The 23,405-nt window shown below is 43.6% G+C and overlaps 1 protein-coding gene across 1 annotated transcript in view; it reads left to right on the top strand.

Annotated features, from left to right (window-relative positions):
- Positions 1–23,405, top strand: part of trip4 (thyroid hormone receptor interactor 4) — an 82,505-nt gene that overhangs the window by 11,793 nt on the left and 47,307 nt on the right. Inside the window, exons 7-11 of the mRNA XM_067973357.1 lie at positions 1,840–2,055; positions 4,007–4,139; positions 5,253–5,446; positions 7,809–7,933; positions 11,673–11,764. Coding sequence (XP_067829458.1) covers positions 1,840–2,055; positions 4,007–4,139; positions 5,253–5,446; positions 7,809–7,933; positions 11,673–11,764 — 760 coding nt within the window. The remainder of the gene's footprint in view (positions 1–1,839; positions 2,056–4,006; positions 4,140–5,252; positions 5,447–7,808; positions 7,934–11,672; positions 11,765–23,405) is intronic.

The following is a 23,405-nucleotide window of genomic DNA, read 5'->3' as shown; positions in this document are numbered from 1 at the left end:
AAGGGTCATATTATGAGAACAGGTTGCGTAGTCTCGGCTTGTATTCCCTTGAGTATAGAAGATTAAGGGGTGATCTAATTGAGGTGTTTAAGATGATTAAAGGATTTGACATGGTAGATAGAGAGAAACTATTTCCTCTAGTATGGGAGTCCAGAACAAGGGGGCATAACTTTAACTTAAAATTAGATCTAGGCCAGTCAGGGGTAATGTCAGGAAACATTTCTTCACACAAAGGGTAGTGGAGAAAGCTGTTGAGGCTGGGGGTCAATCGAAAATTTCAAGACTGAGATTGACAGATTTTTGTTAGGCAAGGGTATTAAGGATTACGGAACCAAGACCGGTAGATGGAGTTAAGGTACAGATCAGCCATGATCTAATTGAATGGAGGAACAGGCTTGAGGGGCTGAATGACCTACTTCTGTTCCTATGTTCACTACATTAAATTACTATAAATTCAGGTAATTATCCTCTGCACTGGTCAGTTTGGTTGACGGAAGTCAAAATTCTGCTGTACATTACGTATTCTCTGTACAGTGAATGTAAATTGTTTGAATACAGATTCACTTTTTTACACAAGTCTCCTGAAATTCTTACACCATTCGTGACACAAGCAGTGTAGTTTTGCTCAGTTGTAAGCAAGCCATTTCCACACAGATCGTGCCTGTATGGTTGGGCTGCGTTTCCCAATCCTGCTGTCTTCTCATCCTGCCCTCTCCGCTTCTACTTTGTTCCCTGGCATTCCCGGCTGTTAGTTTCAGATCGGCAGTGGACAGCGCTTATACGTTGCAGGACACCCGTGCGAGTACTGCCACTAAAAAAACTTGTTTAAAAAAGAGTCGTCCTGGCAGACCGTTTTGGCAGTTTTATATTCGACTGCTTGAGGCTTGTGCTTCAGGAACCAGAGGTGTGAGAGCAGATCTAACCGATGGTAAAAGCAGCTTGGGTATTCAGCATTGCTTCTCCTCTCTACTGGTCCCTCATGAGAGGAAGCAACAGAATGCTATTCGGAGGTGGGGATAATATAGCATCAGTCGTGTGTGAAATCTTCTCACTATATCGGGGCTGTTGTTTTAATGGGGCTTTTTCACTCTGGCTATGAATGATGAAATAGATTTGCTCTCTACCAGTGTTCAGTGTCTGGAGAGGAAGAAAGAACAGCGTTGAATCCTTGCACTGGCAACTGATGGGCAGTCCAGGATATAGGTTGGGATACAGAGGATGGATTGGGAAATGGGGCAGAGGCTCAGAGGCAGGAATGTAGCAACAACTTGCATTTATATATAGTGCCTTTAACATAATAAAACCTCCCAAGATGCTTCACAGGAGCATTATCAAACAAAATTTGACACCGAGCCACATAGAGAGGTATTAGGACAGGTGACTAAAAGCTTGGTCAAAGAGGTAGGTTTTAAGGAGCATCTTAAAGGAGGAGAGAGAGGTGGAGAGATTTAAAGAGGGAATTCCAGAGCTTGGGACCTAGGCAGCTAAAGGCACGGCCGCCAATGGTGGGGCGATGAAAATCAGAGATGCGCAAGAGGCCAGAATTGGAGAAGCGCATAGATCTTGGAGGGTCGTAGGGCTGGAAGAGGTTTCAGAGATAGGGAGGGGCGAGGCCATGGAGAATTTGAAAATCAGGATGAGAGTTTTAAAATTGAGACTTTGCTAGACTGGGAGCCAATGTAGGTCAGCGAGCACAGCAGTGATGGGTGAACGGGACTTGGTGCGAGCAGAGGTGTTGTACTTGTGTGTTCCAGATAATTAGCTATTCCAATACTTGGGAGTTTGAAGATGAATCTTGCTGCCAAATTTGAACTGACTGGATCCATTTGTCTTTTGCAGTGCTCGCCGCACCCAGGTCATCGACGATGAGTCTGATTATTTTGCGGCAGACTCCAACCAATGGCTCTCCAAACAGGAACGGGAGGCATTACGCAAAAGAGATGAAGAATTAAGGGAGTTACGGCACGCATCCCGTCGAACAAAGAACATCACAATAGACTTTGCTGGAAGGCAGATCCTTGAGGATGACAGTTCTCTGGATCAGTATTACAGCAGGTTTGTGTGGAACGGAGGCTAGGAGCTTCCTCAAAGACTTTGAGTTTATCTAATGAGTAGGTGAGCCCTACAGACCAGGAAGGTCACAAACGTGATCCCCGTTTGTGCTGCGTTAACTGGCCTCGGCTGGAGTGGGGGTTACAATTAACTTCAGAACCCTTGGTTAGGAAAGGGGGAAATTAGCTATGGTTACCACTCCTGATGTCAATCAAGTGACCCTGTGTGAGTGGATGTTGAGGACAGGATTGAACTTGGCTAAAGCTCAATAGTCCCGCACTCTTTTTGTTCGGACTCATACGTGACTGCTTAAGGGAGATACTGGAGGGTGACTTGCATCGCTGGAACAGTAAGGAGTCACTCCTCCTGAGGGAAGAGGGGGGAGAAGTGGAGGAAAAAGTTAGGAAGGAAAACAGGTTGTTACACAATACTTGCTTGTCTGCATTGATTTGTATTTTCTTCCTGTCTTAATTTATCCATCCAACAAAAGGTCTGTTACAAAGCTGTGGTCCTTGGTAAACAGAGTTGGAATGTGTATGATTGGTTTGAATAATCCTATTAAAGGAATGATTTGCATATCAGTAATCCTCCCTCAACCACACACCCCAAAACCAACACGGAAGAGCACATTCGTATTCCATCCAGAATCTCTCATACCCCAAAACCAATGAAGGAGAGAATTTGTTGGTAATTTCTCTTCATTCTCCTTGATTTGCCACTGGTATAAATCAGGGGAGCCTGTGTACTAATCCCCACCAGTCTTCCATTTATAATGTGTAGTACTACTGAAAATTCATGGTATTACAGCAGTACGTGAATGAACAAGATAACTCTGCAAGTTATGGGATTGTGTGTAGAACATAGTGGGCCATCTGATTGATTCCCAGGCTCACCTGTAGCTACACGACAGTTGCCTTAACTAGGTATATTGAACTGCTAGCTGGATTACTACACAAAATCCACAAGTAGGAGATCAAAGATAGATGCCTTTTTCTTGGCAGGAGATTACTTACCTTTTCAAATCAATAGGGTGGGGAGTGCTTTGAACTGACGATGATGTACTTTCTAATCTACTGTAATCCTTGGGTCATCGGTGCTAGCTCTTGTTATAGTAAGATGTGATTCAGAGCTGATTCACAGGGATTCTATAATAATGCTTGGAGCGTATATTGATTTCAAATGACCAATGCTCTGGGACACTTAATTTTGGGTTGTGATGGTTTCAGATGCAATCACCTGTAATTCTGTTTTACAACAGGCATTGTTCCTTCAGGGTGAGCTATGAAAGTGCAAGTTCTTGTACTTAATGAGTATATATTGGCAAACACCTTCTATAATATAGTCTCGGAATGCCAGTGCATTGGAATCAGCTCCTTTTGTGTTTCAGGATTTATTCTATAACATTGGAGTATCAGTGCGATGACTGCAGCTATCTGAGTCACAATCTGTGATTCTATTTCCTGGTCTCCAGGTTGTCCCAGCTGGCTGGGGACAGTTACTGTGCTCCATTGATCCAGCTTTCTGGAGACTGGGGGCAGTGTTTATGTTTACCTCCAGAGGCAGTGATGCAAAAAAAAAAATCCCCTTTAGGTGGGTGTTGCTAACTCCAAAAGACTGTGGTTTTGCCTCATTTACCTTGAAATACTGCTGCTCAAGTCAGGGCTATTAGCAGCAACACTGAAAGGAAATTACAGTGCACGATTTAATTACCATTAAAATGGAGCATCTATTGCAAACCATTAGGAGTATTAAAAGTGGGAAAAATAACTTTCCTGACATTGCTTTCTGCTGTGGGGATGTAGCATTTCCCAATTCGATTGTGATTCAGCTCCAGGCATTTGTATAGAATGTTGTCAGGCTGCATCTATCCCACGTTACCAATAGATTTGGGGTTCTTTTCTTTGTGTGCCAGTGCCACTTTTGTAGTCTAATTTAGTCCTTGCTTTTCAAACAGACTGGATGGTCTTGTACAAGAAATTAAGTCTGGATCACAGAATAACAACTCCAGCAAGCAGGAGGAACGGAGCAAGCCGCAACAGCAGTTAGGGGAATTGGTCAACCCCAATATCATGCAGTCTCCTCCTATCGTAAGTGCTAACTATCTAATTGGATTAACGCCATTGATAAATGTATCTGATATTCAGAACAATCATCTCTGCTGGATTTTATTGTGCAGTAGAGGTGGCACTGGGACTTGACCAAAGATTGGCCATGAAAACATTGCCATCGCCAATTCGGGAGCTCTGGGCTGTAAAGCCATTTTGTTGTATAGTGACCCCACACTTAATTCTAGACAGGGTCTGTCTGTAGCAGCATAAGAATGTAGAATACTTGGAGCCTTCAAACTTTGAATAAATTCATGCGTCCTGGATCTGACTGAGCAGTTTAAGATGATGATTTGACAAGGCTTCGTCTTTTGATAAAGAACAGTGGAAGGAAGTACAGCCTAAGTGGTAAGATGCTAATCTGGGTGAAATGGAGAGAGATCAAGAATTGCACATCAGTAAATCTTTAAAGGTAGGAGGGAAAATAGCAAAGGTCATAAAGGCAAATGGAATTTTAGGGGCATTGAATATAAAAAGCAAGGAAGTAATGCTGATTCTGTACAAGATGTTGGTTAGGCCATGGGTACAGTTTTGGGTGCCCCATTATAAGAAGGCTGTTAAAGCCATTGGTGGGGCAAAGCCACCGTTCATCAGAATGATAACAGGGGCGAGAGGTTGTAATTAGTGGAGAAAGGCTTGGAAAAAATGAGCTTTTTTAATAGAACAGAGCTCAAGGGAGGGGGGAATCTAATGGAGGTGTTTAAGATGATGAAACTATTTGAGAGGGTAACCAGTAAAAGATTGTTTCTGCTGGTTGGTGAAGTTTTAACCAGGCACACAGATTCGGGATTATTACTGGAAAAAAGAAGCTGGAAGAATTTTTTTCATGCAGCACATGGAATGCTTCAGCACAAGTGGCAATTAAGTCTATAATGTCATTTAAATAGAAATTGGATACGTATTTGAAAAGGAACAAATTAACAGGATGTGAGGTCAGTAGATAGCCCCAGTTAAAGAGCTGGTACAGGCATAAGCCTGATTGGGCGAGTGGCTTCCTCCTGTGCTGTACTTTCTCTAATCCTTGAATTCCATGTTCATGTCTGTGTCTCTGTCTGGAGTACAGATTAGTGCTCAAGCTTTGTCTTCTCTCTGCAGTGGGTGGAGCTGACTGGAACAGGCACCCAAAGGAGAGGCGTTGACACCCGTTCGCAGAGCAGAGGCAGCGACGTGGGCTCGGAGAGGGTCCGATTGCGGATCCAGGACAGAGAGCTGCTGGAAATGTCTGATGAAGGGATGTGTCTCAGTATGCATCAGCCCTGGGCTTCGCTGCTTGTTGGAGGCATCAAAAGGTAATTAGCATTAGATGCACTTCACAAGCTGTGAATATTTGATGTAACACATTAGATCAAGCATGACCTTGACATTGCCACTTACTGATATATAAATGTCACTGAGGAGACAGAGGAATTTAAATTCAATGCGATTTTGTAAACCCTGAAAGACAGTGCTGCTGTCCAATGAGGTATGACGTGCCACGTAACCCAGTAACCATCTCGTAACCCTTGTTTGTTAAGCTTTATATACTTTAAAGGAGCAGTGTTGTTGCCGTGAGTGATAACATTGTGGTAAAACTGTAATATTAACAAATGAGCTGCCAATTAGAAATTCTGTTACCTCGTTAGGGCCATTTTCTCTTGGCTGGACTGAGACTTCCCATGTGCCCCTCCATTCTGAGCCTGTTACTGCACCTGTCACTCCAGCTAATCGAGTGCATTCAGAATGCACCTGCCCCAGAGCAACTGTAACAAAAAAAAGAATTGCTAACCTACTATCCAGGGGGATGAGGGTACAATAATATGCTCTCATTTACACATGTAAATTTGGCTGTCTACTGCTTATTCAGGTACAAAGAGATTAGAGATGGGAAGGTTAAGGGAGGAACGTCCTTGACGTAAATATTAAAAGGTGTATTTATAAAATAAACCTGGAGTAAGTCAAGTTTGTGGGACCAGAGGGTATACATTTAGAACCGATGTTAGGAAGAACTTTTTTAATCAAAAGATGATAAACATTTTGAATAATGGGCCTGGCATGACAGGAGAGACAATGGCATGTGGTTGGATGGTACGCCGTGGTGGTTGATATACTCTGGGGTGGTTGGATGGTACGCCGTGGTGGTTGATGTACTCGGGGGTGGTTGGATGGTACGCCGTGGTGGTTGATATACTCGGGGGTGGTTGGATGGTACGCCGTGGTGGTTGATGTACTCGGGGGTGGTTGGATGGTACGCCGTGGTGGTTGATGTACTCGGGGGTGGTTGGATGGTACGCCGTGGTGGTTGATGTACTCGGGGGTGGTTGGATGGTACGCCGTGGTGGTTGATATACTCGGGGGTGGTTGGATGGTACGCCGTGGTGGTTGATATACTCGGGGGTGGTTGGATGGTACGCCGTGGTGGTTGATATACTCGGGGGTGGTTGGATGGTACGCCGTGGTGGTTGATATACTCGGGGGTGGTTGGATGGTACGCCGTGGTGGTTGATGTACTCGGGGGTGGTTGGATGGTACGCCGTGGTGGTTGATATACTCGGGGGTGGTTGGATGGTACGCCGTGGTGGTTGATATACTCGGGGGTGGTTGGATGGTACGCCGTGGTGGTTGATATACTCGGGGGTGGTTGGATGGTACGCCGTGGTGGTTGATGTACTCGGGGGTGGTTGGATGGTACGCCGTGGTGGTTGATATACTCGGGGGTGGTTGGATGGTACGCCGTGGTGGTTGATATACTCGGGGGATGAATTTTTTTGACTGTTCTCAAGGGGTCAGATTTTTCAACCATGGACAATGGTCGGAAAAATATAACGGTCCACTCCCCATTAAATGTCCACTGCTAGTATTTCATTTATAAATTTTGCACCAACCCTATTCAATTTACTGCTGCTATTTAAGTAATATATTTTGGGCTGCCTTTATTACGGTTTCTGTTGAGAGGCTGGCAGCATGGTCAGCGATGAGCAAACCATCCATCATCGTCATTATTTTTTCTACTGTTTAATTTTAATACAACCCTGTTCAATTTCCTCCTCTTCTGTAATGTATTTTGGGCGAAGCATGTGCTGTTCTATTCAGTGCCGGCCCTGGCTCAGTGGTAGCACTCTTGCTTCTGAGTCAGAAGCTTGTGGGTTCAAGCTCCACTCCAGAGACTTGAGCTCATAATCTAGGCTGACACTTACAGCACTCCCTCGGCACTTATTGTTGGATTAAACTAAGGCCCTGTCTGCCCCCTCAGATGGACGTAATCAATCCTATAGAACTAGTGGGTGTTCTTGTGGTATCCCAGCCAATATTTATCCCTCAACCGACAGCACTAAAACAGATTATCTGGTCATTTATCTCTGATGTTTGTGGGACCTTTGCTGTGCAAATTTGCCGCTGCATTTCCTATGTTGCAACAGTGACTACACTTCAAAAGTCTTTCACTGGCTGTAAAGCGCTTTGGGACGTCCTGAGGACAGGAAAGGTGCTATGTAAATACAAGTTCTTTATTTCCTCCTCTTACTTCATTAATGCATTTTGGGGCAAGCCCATGCCTGAATGCTGGATGGTTATAATTGCTGAGTGCTCCTGCAGATACCTGCCGAAAGATACATTGCCGTAGTGTTGCGTGAGACCTGTTCTGTGTTTTTAAGTCTGATTGTCCTGTGTTCCTAGGGCAGAGGGCAGGACCTGGTACACATCACACCGAGGCCGGCTATGGATCGCAGCAGCTGCCAAAAGACCTTCGTCGCAGGAAATAACCGAGATCGAAGGGACCTATAGGGCAATACACGGCAGAGGTAAACCATTTCATCAGGAATGTTTATTCAGACCTCCACTTTGCCTCAGAGTGTGTACAACCATGAAAGAATGGTGATGTTACAATACTCATGTTTATGGGTTAACAGGTGATCTGTATTAACCAGCTGGGTTATAACTCTAGATTGAACTGAAGATTTTTGACTTTGGGCTTACATTGACCTTTTTATCCTACAGCTCATTCCATTTTGAAATTCAGATTTTGAAGCCAAGTGTTGTGTTGTCCTGCTTGGAGTCGAGCATTGAATGTGTGCCCCAGAACATTAGTACTTTAAACCCTGTGCTCGCTGACCTGCATTGGCTCCTGGTCCACCAACGCCTTGATTTTTAAATTCTCATCCACGTGTTCAAATCCCTCCATTGCTTCATCCTATCTATATAACATTCTCCAGCCCTATAACCTTACGAGAAGGCTACGTTCCTCTAATTTCTGGCCTCTTGTTCATCCTCCACTTCCTACACCCCAACATTGGCGGCTGTGTCTTCAGTCAAATGCCCTAAACTCTGGAATTCCCTATCTAAACCTTTCCACCACTCCACCTCTCTCTCTCCTCCCTTAAGACACAACTTAACACTGACCTCTGACCAAGTGTTTGGTCACCTGTCCTAACGTCTCCTTCTTTGGCTCGGTGTCAGTTTTTGTCTGATCACGCTCCTATTTTACTACGTTAAAGGCACTATATAAATGAAAGTTATTAGGGTTGTCTGCTATCACTGGGTGAATTTCTTAATCAAGCAACTGAGGAAGCAACAGAGCTCTATCTGTGGCTATGGAAGAATAAGGCAGGACCAATTCTATGCAGTACAGAGAGAAAAGGCACTTGTATTTAAATAGCACCTTTCACGTCCTCAGGATGTCCCATCGGAATGGGAGTAGGCCATTCATTCTCGAGCCTATTGCACCATTCAATTCGATCATAGCTGATCTGTACCTCAACTCCATTTACCCACCTTTTCTCTATATCCCTTTGATACAATTACCTAAAAAACAAACTATCGATCTCAGTCTTGAAAATTTCAATTTGTCTCAGCATCCACAGCCTTTAGGGGGAAGAGAACTCCAGATTTCCATAACATTTGTTATGAAAAAATCCTTCCTGATTTCACTCCTAAATGGCCTAGCTCTAATTTTAAGATCATTTCCCCTTGTTCTGGATTCCCCCACCAGAGGAAATAGTTTCTTTGCATGTACCTTATCGAATCCCCTTATCATTTTAAACACCTCGATTAGATCACCCCCTCAACCTTCTGGCGCTCCATGGCCAGTGAAGTATATTTTAAGTGTAGTCGCTGTTACAATATCGATAAGAAAGTTCTGGTCACCTGTAATAAAACAACACAGACGGTGTGGAAAAAGAAAGTGCCATCCACCTTACCTGTGGAGGGGGAGGGAGGGGAGGACATTATGTGCTTATACACATGGATAACACAAGTAAATGGTAGGGGGAGGGGAGAATAAGTGCTGTGTAGATGGGACTTGAGAAGGACTTAATTCCATTTCCTGCCACCTCAGCTATTCCATGACTGGGTTAGATTCAGATTATAAGTGACAACCCTATTTAACCAGCAAAATGGTCTAATAGATAATGGGTGGCAGTGAAGTTAATTGACTTTCTGAAAGAGATAACCGCACATAAAGATTTTTCTGTTTTGTCAGCAGTTCCAGTCACTCTGTTCGGACAGTCCTTGTAACATGGAGTGATAAATGGCTGTTCTTCAAAGGCTTAACCAGTTCACTGATTTGGTGTAACAATAATTCAAGGTTACCACACTCCAGAGGGGAATTTGTTCCACGCAGTTTCTGTCAACAAACAGTGGAGAATTTAGAGACTAGATTTAGTGGGCTAATTCACTGTTCAGTTTTGGTCTCTTGTTTTTAAATCCAGATTGGCCACTCCAGTGCAGTACTGAGGGAATGCTGCATTGTCGGAGGTACCGTCTTTTGTATGAGATGTTAAACCGAGGCCACCACCTGCCCTCTTGGGTGAATTTAAAAAGTCCCATGGCACTATTTGAAAAAGAGCAAGGGAGTTTTCCCCGGTATCCTGGCCAATATTTATCCCTCAACCAACAATGCTAAACCGATTATCTGGGATCTTTCTGTGCGTAAATTATTGCTGCGTTTCCTACATTACAACAGTGACTACACTTCAAAAGTCTTTCACTGGCTGTAAAGCGCTTTGAGACGTTCTGAGGTCATGAAAGGTGCTATAGAAATGCAATTAGAAATAGTATTGCAAAAAGGGGTTGTATCCTTCATCAGGTCCAAAAATTGACCATAAAGTTGACCCCCATCCAATCAGGACCGTGCGATTTTCTTGATGGGCATCGATTGCCTGAAAGGTAAACACTCCCAACATCCAAGTGATTTCTAAAGAAAGGTTCTTGGTTCAAGGAAAGGTTTTCCTTTGGTCAAGGGAAGCATGTGCCTGCAGGGGAACTTTAAAGTTCATCCAATTGATTGTCAACATGCTCATTTGCTGGACCAGTTATCAATGAAGAATTCTTTTTTAAAGCTATATCTACCGTGTGTGTGTGCTGTATATTTCATGCATTGCCCACGGAATTGTTCACAGACAGAAGCAAGTAGATGGACATGGATACAATTTTTAAATTCTAGGTTTTTTTACACACGCATTCTTATATGACAAGGGTATTTTACTTTTTCTAAGGTTCAGTTCTGACTGCTGCCTTTCTCGTTCCCTTGCCTGAGTAGCTTTCAAATTTAACCCTACCTTAGATCACCTTTTGCTGTTGACTTGTTTCCATATACCCTCCTCCTCCCACCCCCACACCCCATATGCCAGCAGTGTGCCCTAGGCGCTCTCAGCCCATCCACTCTGCCATTGACCTCTCCTGCTGGTATCTTCCAGCCCTGATCCTGGCCACGATCACCATCAGTTTGTGCAATCTCTCGAGTCCAGTGGCCTGAGGGACTATTCAACTCGATCTGCGAGTAAGGGGAAAACATTTTTAAAATCTCGTAACTTGCATTAATTCTCCTCCCCCCTACCCAATGGCAATAGTAGTTTTATTTGTGGTATCTGTGCCCAGGGTATTAAGTGGTGCATACTTGTGAAACAAGCTGTCCTTTCAAATTAGTGGATAGGGGTGATAATTCCTCCTCCTTAACTCAACTCCCTTTGATAGCCTTAACCTAACTGCTGGTGGCAACCTTAAGCCATAGCAATTGTGGTAAATTCAACGTATTACCTTGATTAGAGCTTTACGCTCTTGTCTGCCACTGCCATTGGGAGCTGGATACATTGGTGATTGGGGAAGGGAGCTGTGGGAACTGGAACAGATCGATGACTTGCCGGGGTGATGTGGTCCTGTAGTCCAGCCCCTAGAGATCGTTGCAAGTCTCAGCCTGAATGTGACTCGGTCAAGCAAAATACAAGGCTGCAGACGGCATTGACCTGTACATTTAAAAAAAAAATTAAATATACTCGCCTCAAACCAATTCTACACTTTAAAAAAAAATGTTGATATGTCCTCTTCATTGTGAATTTGAAGGTACAATAATACGTGAGGTTTGAATTAACCATTTTGAGGCTTGCCGCAGTGTTCCTGCACTCTGTCCTAAAGTAGTAAATGTCCTTGTTACCCTAATGTGGCCACATGAATGTTTCACATCTGCTGCCTTAAATTGGGTTTTAAATTTTAAAAATGCTAAGAAACAGATCATGGTAGCTTTTAAACTTCCTCTCCCTTTCACAGACGTTGAATTTCCCAAGGACTACCCGACAGGCTGCCTGCTGGGCTGTGTGGATGTGACGGACTGTGTGTCTCAAGAGCAGTACCGTGAACAGGTAAGCACGAGTGCACTGCTGGCAGTGGTCTTGCGGTCGTGTCTCTCCTCAGTTCTAAATATGTCAAACAGTGTGTGGAGAGGGTGCACCTTTTTATAAAGGCTTTCCTAATCTGTGACTTGTGTGCCAGTGCAACTGATGTTCTAAGAGTTTGTCTGTCTGATTTCACGTCTGTGTGACGCATATGCCATGTTGTATCACTTTGTTTTCCTTCCCTTCTCTCTTGAAGGTAAAGTTCTCCTTGCATCAGCAGCCCTCTGGTAGTTTGCCCAAATGCCATTCTTTGTGAGTGAGCCCAGTGAATGTGCCACTGAAGTGTAGGAGAGATCAGCGTGATTGCGAATGGGGAAGGGAGTAACTTGCCCTGTTCAATATTCTGTGCATCAGACAGTTAGACACAGATTGGTGGAAGGCAGCACCATCAGTCACTGGGGCAGCTTTTTTTTTGCTCTTTTAATCAAACATTTTTGAGCCCTTCCAAATTCCCTTTCAACTTGTAAAGTTCAGCTGTGACAAACCGCTAACTAGTTTGGCAGGACATTTTAGTGCATACATCAGGATCTTGCTTGGATCAGGATTTCTATAGACTGTGTATAAGTGGACTGATTTGCTGTTTTTGTACTTCAGCCCAGTTTAATTATTCATATAGAAAGTACAGAGTGCTGTTTGGTCTAGGGCTGAATAGAACTCCCTGAACATGACATTAATCAGAATTAACGTGGAAATGATTGGCCTTCTAATATTTTAGTCTTTAGGCAATAGACTGACTATAGTCAGAGTGCCGAATTTTATAAACGAGAATGTTTAGACGAATGGACAGACTCTGTCATTTCTTGTTGCTTCTAGGCAAACAACAACAATTTGCATTTAGATAGCGCTTTTAATGTAGTAAAAATGCTTCAAGGCGGTTGTTCTAGATTGATATCGCTGCAGTACAAGTCACACCAAGCAAACCTCACAAATCAATGTAAACAACTAAGATACAGGCAAAACTAATGTGGTAAACAGGTGAGGGACAGTTAGATCCAGTGTTTACATTTTTTTTTATCACATATCCCCTAGGAATGCTTTATGTACTTGAGTGTCAACCTTGGCTCAGTGCTAGCACTCTCGCCTCTGAGTCAGAAAGTCATGGGTTCAAGTCTCACTTCAGAGATTTGAGCACATAATCCAGGCTGGCACTTCAGTGCAGTACTGAGGAAGTGCTGCACACTGCTGTCAGAGGTGCCGTCTTTCAGATGAGACATTAAACTGAGGTCCCGTTTGCTTCTCGGATGTATGTAAAAGATCCCACGGCACTATTTCGAAGAAGAGCACGGGAGTTCTCCCGGTGTCCTGATCGATATCTATTCCTAAAACAACATCACTAAAGCAAATTATCTGGTCATTTGTCCTTTCTGTTTGTGGGGCCTTGCTGTATGCAAATTGGCTGCCTCGTTTGCCTACATTACAACAGTGACTACACTTCAAAAGTACTTTGTGGGCTATGAAGTGCTTTAGGATGTCCCGAGGACCTGAAAGACACAATATAAAATATAAGCTTGCTCTTTTCTAAGACCCATCTTACCGAGAAAATGCTTCATCGTTGACCTTTCTATTTAACCGCAACATGCCAGGTTGAAATTCAGCATCTTTGGCAGCCCAAACCAGCGGAACTATTTGTCCCTTCTGGATGCGAGGGCTGTAAATCTGCTGGGGCGTTCTCCATACGGTATCGTGGCTGTGAACAAATCTCTCCATAATTTGCTGCTAATTGGTATTGATTGGCAATCTCCTAGATCATCATTGGAAATTTCCATCTCTCCCCTCAGCAATCCTTCCAACTTCTTCACGTGAATGGCCGAGATAATGCTGAATAATAGGCAGTTTGTAACTGCAGACATTGTTGCTAGGCAAGAGTGGAGACTGGCTTGATTCCTTTAATTTAGGGCTTTCATAGCTACAGAGAGATGTTTCATTTCACTTATCTAGTATGGATCAGAATTTAGGTCCTAGAGTTATGACCCACTGTGGTATGGCACCTAACACTTCCAATGTTTGTTTAACAAATGTAATCGAGATCTGCTATATTCCTGCATTGTGTCTTGGTCTGATGTGATGCCTTTTAAACAACATCAACAACAATAGCCTGCATTTATATAGCACCTTGAACATAGAAAATGTCCCAAGACAATAATAGGAAGGCCCACCAAAAGCTTAGTCAAAGAGGTAGGGTTTAAGGAGGGCCTCAAAGGAGAGAAGGTCAGGAGGCAATTCCAGAATGTAAGGCCTAGATTGTTGAAGGTACGGCTGGCAAAGGGAGGGAATTGCAGGTGAGTCCTGGATTGGAGGAACGGAGAGGTCTGGGAGTGGTGTAAGTCTGGTAGAGATTAGAGATGGGGAGGGACAAGGCCGTGAGATTTAAACATGAGGATTTTAATTTGGAGGCGTTGGGGGACCAGGAGCCAATGTAGTTCGGCAAGGACAGTAGCGATGAGTGAGCAGAATCTGGTTTAGGACAAAATTTGTGCAGCAGAATTTTGGATGAGCTGAAATTTATGGAGGGTGGTGGATGGGAGACAGGCCAGGAAAGTATTAGAGTACTCTGGAGATGACACTGGCATTGATGAGGGTTTCAGTGGTAGATGGGCTGAGGCAGGGGTGTAGGCGGGCGATGTTATGGAGGTGGAAGGAGGCGGTCTTTGTGATAGGGAGTATATAGGGTTGGAAGCTCTACTTGGGGTTGAATAGGATGCAGAGATTATGAGGGTACAGAGTTTGTGGTCGGGGCTGAAGATATCGTCAGTCCTCCCAATGTTTAATTGAAGGAAATTGTGGCTCATCCATGACTCTATGTTGAATATGCAGTCTGACAGCACAGGCAGTGAAGGGGATGAAGGAGAGGTTAGAGCTGGGTGTTGTCTGCATACCTGTAGAAGCTGAGCCCATATCTGCGGATGATGTTTCTAATGGGCAGCATGTAGATGAGAAATAGGGGGCTAAGGACAGATCCTTAGGGGAACCCCGGAGGTAAGGATGCAGGAGCAGGAAAAGAAGCCATTGCTGGAGATGCTCTGGCTGCTTTCAGGCAGGTGAGTGGAACCAAGCGAGGGCAGTCCCACTAAGCTGGACAGTGGAGAAAAGGTGTTGGAAGAGGATGTTGTAGTCAACTGTATCAACAGCTGGAGAGAGGACGAGGAGGGATAATGCACCATGGTCACAGTCAGGATGCCATTTATGCCTTTGGTTAGGGCTGGTTCAGTACTGTGGCGGGGGTGGAAACCTGATTGGAGAGATTCAAACATAGAGTTGCAGGAAAATTTGGACGCTGATTTGGGAGGTGACCGCACGTTCAAGAACTTTGGGGGCAGAAAGGAAAGTTGGAGACGTGGTACTAGTTTGCAAGAACAGTAAGGTGATTTGTTTTAAAAGAGGGGCTGATGACAGCAGGTTTGAAAGAAAAGGAGACGGTACTTGAGAGGGAACCATTTACAATGTCAGCTATCGGGGGGTGAGTAAGGGAAGCTGGGTGGTCAGCAGTTTTGGTGGAAATGGGGTCAAGGGAGCAGGTGGTGGATCTCGTGGTTAATGAGCAAAGAAAGGGCATGAGTGGAGATAGGAAAGAAAGACGCTAGTTTAAGACTAGGTCGAGGGAGGCTGGGGCAGATTTGGCTTGTAGGGGAAGGGAGGAGGCAGCAGAGTCAGCTGAACAGTCTTGATCTTGGTGATAAAGAAGTCCATCAGCTCCTTGCACTTGTTGGAGGTGAGGGTGGAGGGAGCGGGGAGAGAGGTTTAAGGAGACAGGGTTATCTTTTCTCCCCAGGGTGATCGTGGAGTAGTGGGTAGTTTTAGGCAAAAGAGAGTGAGGCTGCATAGCGCTTGAGGTGGTCCAGCTAGATCTAGTGATGGATGGCGAAACCGGTTGTGTGCCAGATAAACACCCCTTCAACTTGAGGGAGCAAAGTTGCCAAGGGGATCGAACGGGTTGGGAAAGAGCAAAGGTTTCACTGGGGATAAGGGTATCAATGGTGGACCTGAGGAATCGTTCAGCAGATCGACAGCTGCAGAAGTATTGTGGTGAATAGAGGGACAAAGTCCTGGCAGCTGGGATTTAGAACGTGCAATTGTAAGTAACTTGGGGAAAGAGTATATCTGAGGATGGACACAGAAGGAAGTGGGTTGGAAGGAGGTTGAGAAATATGGGGGGTGAGGGATACAAGGATGTGGTTGCAGATGGCCTTGTCTGTGATCAAGGCAATGGGAGTACCAATTTTCCTAATGCATTGTATGGGTTTGATTAGAGACGGCCAGACAAGTACTGCTAATATGCATTTTGCTTTTGTTGAATGCAAAAAGCTTTCAAAGGGCGATTTGTAATAGTTTTGCTCACAAATGAGTCTTGGGGAAAACGACTCGTGTTATTTTAGGAGGTTTTTTTTTCCAGCTGTTTGGCCCCAAATCATTCTCCGTCTGTTTGATTACTCAGTGATTCAGTCCCAACAAACGTGAAGTGGAGCAGCTGGTCAATATCTTTGTTATGGACACGGCTTTGCCCCAGAGTCGGGGTGAGCCCTGACTCCAGGTTTACTCTGCTAATTTACTGTCGGTGCAAAGCAGAAATCACTTTGAACTGCCACTAAACTGGCAATATAGATGTACGCTTAAAATACTTTTAAATTATAAAAAAAATTCTTCCCTTTTCTCATCTGATGTCCTCTTTAGGTGGTGACATCTCATTCTGGGGTGTGGTCATGCAGACAGCAACTTCCCTCTGATACCTTTCCTAGGTGACCATTCTTCATACCTGAGCCTGTGCAGTCAGTGCTGGTGGGATCATTTCAGCAAAAACCATCAGAGGCAAACTCATCCCGTCCTCCCCCAACCTTTGTGTACTCTCAGCAGGGTTCTGTGGATGGAGTCAAGAGCAAGAACTTTGGGTCAGGGCAGGTTTTCCCTAACCCTGACCCAGAAGCACCGAGACCAGTTGCAGCTCCTCCACTAGTTCCTTCGTTGAGACACGAATCGCCATACAAACTGGAGCTGTACAAGGCACCTTCCTGATTTGTCCAACTTGGTGCCACGTTACATGGTCCAACTGAGCATTCAGGGGACTTGAAAGTGGTGCGTGAAATGTTGCTGGAAAATTCAAATTCTTGCATCTAAAATCGCTATCTGATGCACTCGACAGTTTAATTTGCAAAACGGTTAGATCTGCTTCAAAACTTAATATAGTTCCATTACTGTTGAAAATGAAAATAAAATCTATTTAATAAATACAAACCCAGCAATTAGGCGTTATAATTCAGGAAAGTTCCTGCCCGAAGTCCTTTCACAGTCACCTTTCATCACTCTCCAGCTAGAGGAATGGCTATCATGGTGTCACGACTGGAAATGCTCGTGGTTTGTACTGTGCCCATCATGCATCCTCTGGGATGAAGGCAGAGCGGTTTTGCTTTAGGTTTCTTGGCATTGCCAGGCACTTTCTATTTTGTTTCACGGCAGAACAACCCCTTTCAGGGCCTCTTCTAAGTACCGGTAAGTTGCTCTGTATTATTCTGGAGTTATTTTCTCCTCCCGCAGTACATCCTTTATCAGCCAGTAGGCGGTGCTCACAGCCTAATGGTTCCATACTGCCTCAAATTTGTATTAATAATTGCCAGTGATAAAGCTGAAGTGTTTAGCTCTTAGTGCAACCTAAAAACCGTGTATTCGACAAATGTTGAGAACTCATTGTACTCGTATGCACTGAAGCAAACAATTGTTTTTGTGTACATGTTAAGAGAAATTTAATACTGAGTATCGAGAGAGGTTTTTCGTGTACATTCTGTTTCTTCTCTTTCTCACTTCACCCAACTCATCACCACAATGGGGTGTGCTGGGGGGCTGCGACCCCCCCCCCCCCCCCCATGGTCGAATGCCTTTTGGTACTCAGAGCTCACACATGAAGAATGGCACTTGGATAAGCTGCCAATTGTTTGGCATGGTTTACCAATGCTAAATGGAGTTGAGGTACAGATCAGCCATGATGTAATAGAATGACTGAGCAGGCTTGAGGGGCTGAATGGCCTACTCCTGTTCCTAGAATGACCAAGTATGTGTAGGACTGACCAACTATTAGGAGAATTATAGTAAAGTAGGTGCCATGGGCTGAGCCAGGAAGACCTGTCTGACTGCAGATTCATTATGATGAAGCTTATGGACTACTGGATACAACTGTACTTTTCGTAACTTTTTAAAATTGCAGCCTTGGAGTCACTCCCAAATATCTTTTATATCTCATCTGTATATTTTCCATTTTCTTTGAATTGTGGTAAAACACGAGACACTTTGTGTTCTTGTACTCGGTTGCATGTGCCGAGCGTGTGTTACTGAATGTCTGGTCTCTGCAGTCTAGAAACTGTTGACCAAAAAATGCCCTCGAGTTCAGTGCAAACTTCGAGACAACCGGCTGATCTCTGCCTTCCTGACTGCCACTGCCTGTCTGTATTTCGTCTTGCTATTTGGTGAGCCAGTAGCCCAGAGTTGACTGAGGATTGTACACTGTATCCAGACACTGCTCAGCTCCCCGGTTTTGTAATTGAATGTCTGTAAGTTCTGCCAGTAGTGACTTTGATAGCACGATCCTGTCTGAATGATGCATGGACGTAAATGTCAGCTTGTTTCTTTTGTCAGCGATTCGAGATTTTTTTTTTGTTTGAGTTGAAATTGGAGTTTTTAGTACATGACCCAGTTCAAGGGAATGTGGAATCGAACTACGATCACGAGTGAAGTTAACACAGGAAAAATCGGCAGAGTAATGGAGTTAATGATGAGGGATGTGAAGTGCAGCTGAGATCTGATGAGAGGGAGTGAGGGCATGCTAGGATTATTAGTTGGTTCAGAAAGTCTTGTGTGGCAAGAGAGTTATGAAAGAGTTCCTATAAATGAGTATAAAGATGTAATGTCTCTTTTCTGGAAGTGGAAATAGAAACACCTGATAAATCAATGTCTTTTTGTCACTAGTTAGTTACATTCTAGCCTTTTCTGCATTATTCTGGCAGCGAAGGGAATAGCTGTCAGATCCATGGCCGGGAACTGTGCCTCTTGTACACCGCTGGTTGGCACAGCTAATGGCCAGAGAAAGCCACAGCCCAGATATTTGTGGTGGGAGGGGTTGCACGGATGGCGAGTAGACTTGTTTTAGGAACTTGGGGTAAATATGGCCACGGCAGAATGCTGACGCTCTGCTCTTTTTTATAATAGCTTCTTAATCTGTCACTTAGCAACTGGTAAAATTGACATCTTCACAGATTGGTGAATAGGCAATTGCTTTAAATGCCATCGTGTTTCCCACCTTGAGGCACAAGTTGCATCATTTGTATAACTGCACATAACAGTTATGCGGGGTGAGTTTCAGTGAATCCCAGAATTTGCCGTCTGCAGTTCTTGTTTACAGGCTAAAGCAGAATGCTAGGTACTCCCGTATTCCCTCCAGAGTGAACCTGACTCATTTCTGCTGGCTGCCCCTGATGCAGTTTATAGTAACAATTGCAGTATAGTGTTTGTAAGTGTGAAATATTTTGTTGCACTCCCTAGTTTTTGGATTAATGTAATTTGGAAAAAAAACGAGATCTGATCATTTGGTAGGTCATGCTATATTTCACTGTTTAAAAAAAGCTTAATTTTCAATCACAACATGATAACAAAAAAAAATCCACCTTTTATTATCTACCTACTGAATGTGGAAGTGCAGGTAGATAAGGCCATTTTTTTAAAAAGGCTGCTAGCATTTTGGATTTAAGTAATGGGCATAGAATAAAAGGTTATGGCACATGCATTCTGCGATTTAACCATTACTTAGGCACATGTGTAATTTTTAGCACCATGTTGAAGAAAGGAAATTAATGTCGTAGAGATCGTGCAATGTAGATTCACCAGGATGATGCCAGGGATGAGATACTATAATTATGAGAGAGAGAGACTTTAGATACTAGGACTATTCTCATTGGAGCAGAGAAGGCTAAGAAGTGGAGGACACAGTTCTTGAGGTGATGGTTTTTTAAAATTATGAAGGATTTTGCTGAGGATTTAGGGGAAAAGCTGGGGAGTTAAGTGAAGCAAAGGCATCAATTTAAAATTGTCACAGAGGTTAGAGAAATTTCTGTCGTGCTATAATCTAATGTTACGTGATCAAAACTTAAAATGCAGTCAAGCAGTTGACGGGTACCATCTGTATGAAGGTTGTAATTACTTCCATATTTTAAGTTTTATTTTAGACCAAAGGTTTCTCTTCCGCTGTCCACTTACAAGAGCAGGTCGACCAGGATGGTGATTTGGAGGTCATAATAATTAAAATGGAACTTGATCAAGCAGCTAATTCCCTAACTGGGCAGATGCTGGAAGCAGCCATAAAGAGTAGGGAGTGTCTGCCTGAACTCAGCATTTACAGGCTTGCCTCTGAGTCAGAAGGTTATGGGTTCAAGCCCAACTCCAGTGACTTCAGCAAATAATCTAGGCTGAAACTTTGGTGCAGTACTGTAGGAATGCTGCACTATCGGAGGTGCGTCTGGGTGAGATGTTAAACCGAGACCCCGTCTGCTACCCAAGTGGACGTAAATGATCCAATGGCACTATTCAAAGAAGAGCAGGAGCATCATGGTTGACATTTATCCCTTAACCAGCACCAAAAAGGTTATCTGGTCATTTTACCTAATTGCTGTGCGCAGATTTGCTGCTGGGTTTGCCTGCATAACAACAGTGACTGCACTACGAAAGTCCTTCATTAGCTGTGAGGTGCTTTGGGACATCCTGAGAATGGTGCTGATTCTTATTGGAATTTTCAGAAAGATCCTGCAAGGTTATCAGATTGCATATTCCTTGGAGCAATTGAGCAAAAATCCCAGCCCACAATCTTTCTAGATTGTAGCTTTATCACATTAATTTATTATTTAAAGAAAGGTGTGAAAGATCACAGCTAAAGAAAAGAGCGAACACCTTCCCTGAAAGCAGTCAGGCAATTCTCCACACAAAGGAAAGGTAAATTAGGTGGTCGTGGGGGATCGAATATCTTGAGAAGGACAGTCATGCTGTGAAGAAACAGAGAGTTCTGACCAATGATGTCCCATTGAGAATAGCAAGAATAAATGGTCTGAGTGGCAGTCAGGCTTGAAATTTTTATCTTTGTTTCACTATCTGTCTGTCACTTCCCTAGATTTATGTTGTCCAGAAGGCAAAGTGCTGAGGTGTTGCTTTTTTATCTGAGATATAATGCTACTACATTCCTTGAGCAGCACTATCTGAAGTGTGTAACCCCAATTAATTTCTTAATACTTGCTAGACCTGACTTGCCCTCGCATAAAGACACAAGTTCTCTGGTGGAGCCAGCTCATTTGTGCAGCTTTGTGCTGATGAATGAGGTTGAAACCAAAAGTTTCACAAGACTTACATTCTCTTGTGTGTATTCACCATCTCACATCACTGTATAGCAGAGCTGTGTTGCAGATCTGTTTTCAAGACCTTTTCCTCCCTTGCTGCTGTGACCTAGTAAATGAGGGAGGTTCCTCGGGAATGTTTCAAGAAATTAATTAAGTGGCTCAAAGCATGCAGACAGACTGGCAACAGAGAGTCTTCTTGCTGCACTCTGCTATATATAATTTACTGGGTGTTATTGATAGAACTTTTGAAAGCAGCTGCAGAATGTATGGAAAACAATATTTTGGGAAGAAATCTGGATTGATGCACTGGGAATTATATAAGGGGAGAGCCAAGAGATATTGGGATCAGCGTTCATTACTTGATTCTTGTGAGCACTAAGTGTAGATTACATAAAATTTGTTTGTAAGATTTTTTTTTTAAGCTTCCAGTTTCTCTCCTTTTCCCTGCAATCCACATTTATAAGAGTACACCCGTGCGTGGAATGGCGAATCAGTAGAAGAATTTTCCACAGCTTCACTGCCAATGTTGTCATACTTGCCTCAAGGAAGTCGTGTAGGCTGAGGCATGTGCACCTGTCCCTCTGCAGTGCTCTGTTTCTGTAGGGTATCTTTGGTAGAGATTCTTTCGTTTCGGTTCCTGGGTGTGTCCATTCCTGATTGTTCAAACTTGTGTATTATGGTCTTAAAGTCAAATTATTGCATTTTCTTTTAACAATGTAAATAACACATGATGAGAATTTACTGCTCAAAAAAAAATCAGATTATTTGAACTGCGCAGCTTAAAATTATGAGCACACATTTATAAACTCCTTTTACCTCATTGACTATTGAAAGACCTTTCCAGTAGATGGCAAGTCTCTCTTGACAGTTGTGCAGTTTGTATAGAGGCAGTAGCAATGTAACTGCCATGGCAATGTGTTAGAATGGCATCTACAATTGTGTGTCACGAGTGAGCTGTGGTTATAGATGTCGCTAACAGATCGGCTGTGATGCTAAAAGGAATTCAGAAAGCCCACTCCGGAGTATTCAAATGATGTGACTCCTAAGTATTAAAATTAGCCAAGTACCTGTTTCTTGAGACCTAGTTCCATATGTCCTCTTGAGTAATGACTGTTCTTAAAATTGTTACAGAAAAGTGAGCTTTGTGTTCTCTACCCAAATAAGTAATAATTCAGTGATTACTTGAATCATTGTGTGGCAGTGACAAGTTTTTTTTTAAAAAGCCAAGAATCCACTTGATTTAATGTTTACTTACATTTGGTGGCTTTGCACAGCATTGTAGAATTGTTAGGTGAAGTAGGGAGGGAGAAGGCTTGTGTGGGCCATGAACAACGCTGTGGACCTGTTGGGCCAAATGGCCTGTTTCAGTGCTGTACGTTGTGTGTAATTAACTTGTTCTCCTCTTTATAATCTAATTGTTCCCATTTGTAAATAAATGAAGTCAACCAAGCCAAGAGCTTGGTTTGTCTCCCCCAATTATTTCCTCTCCTGGATGTACTGACTCTTACTAGCATATCGCTCCACAAGAAACCCTCTTCTACCCTATCCAAGGGGCTTGTGTGAGCCTAAAGTGAATGTCAGCTAGCTATTCGCAGGGCATCACAACCAAACCTGATACTCTTTATTTTTTTTCTTCCTTTCCTTCTCCCCTTCCCCCCCCCCCCCCCCCCACCCGGGCCCCTGACATTCACACGTGCTGCTTCTCCAGAGGGATAGTGATCAGGATTGGGAACCCCAGCGATTATAATTTTGTTAAAACTTCCCACTTGGCTCATTGAGCACAATTGAGCATCCAGATTCCCGCTGAGATCAGCAGACTCATCCAAGACTTCTTGAGAGAAGCTTTACTCTGCAGTGATCTGCGCTCTTCCTCACAACCTCCGTTCTAGCATTGCTCATCTTGACGAGTACAAAAGATAATCCTCATCCCCCTCCCCTGAACAAAAAAAAACCTGAGAATATATCACCTTGAAATTATTGTTGGAAATTTCAGCTGAGGAATACTATACGTGTTGCTATGGTAGAAAGAAAGAACTTGCCATTTATGTAGCGTCTTTCACAACCTCAAAACGTTTTGAAGTGTAGTCACTGTTGTAATGTAGGAAATGCGGCAGCCAATTTGCACACAGCAAGATCCCACAAACAACAATGAGATAATCTGTTTTTAGTGATGTTAGTTGAGGGATAAATGTTGGCCAGGACACCGGGGATAACTCCCCTGCTCTTCCTCGAAATAGTGCCGTGGGATC

Source organism: Heptranchias perlo, chromosome 38, assembly GCF_035084215.1.
Source record: "Heptranchias perlo isolate sHepPer1 chromosome 38, sHepPer1.hap1, whole genome shotgun sequence".
NCBI classification, from domain to species: Eukaryota; Metazoa; Chordata; class Chondrichthyes; order Hexanchiformes; family Hexanchidae; genus Heptranchias; species Heptranchias perlo.
The sequence above is the reverse complement of the archived record's forward strand: the minus strand, read 5'-3'. Positions and strand labels throughout refer to the sequence as shown.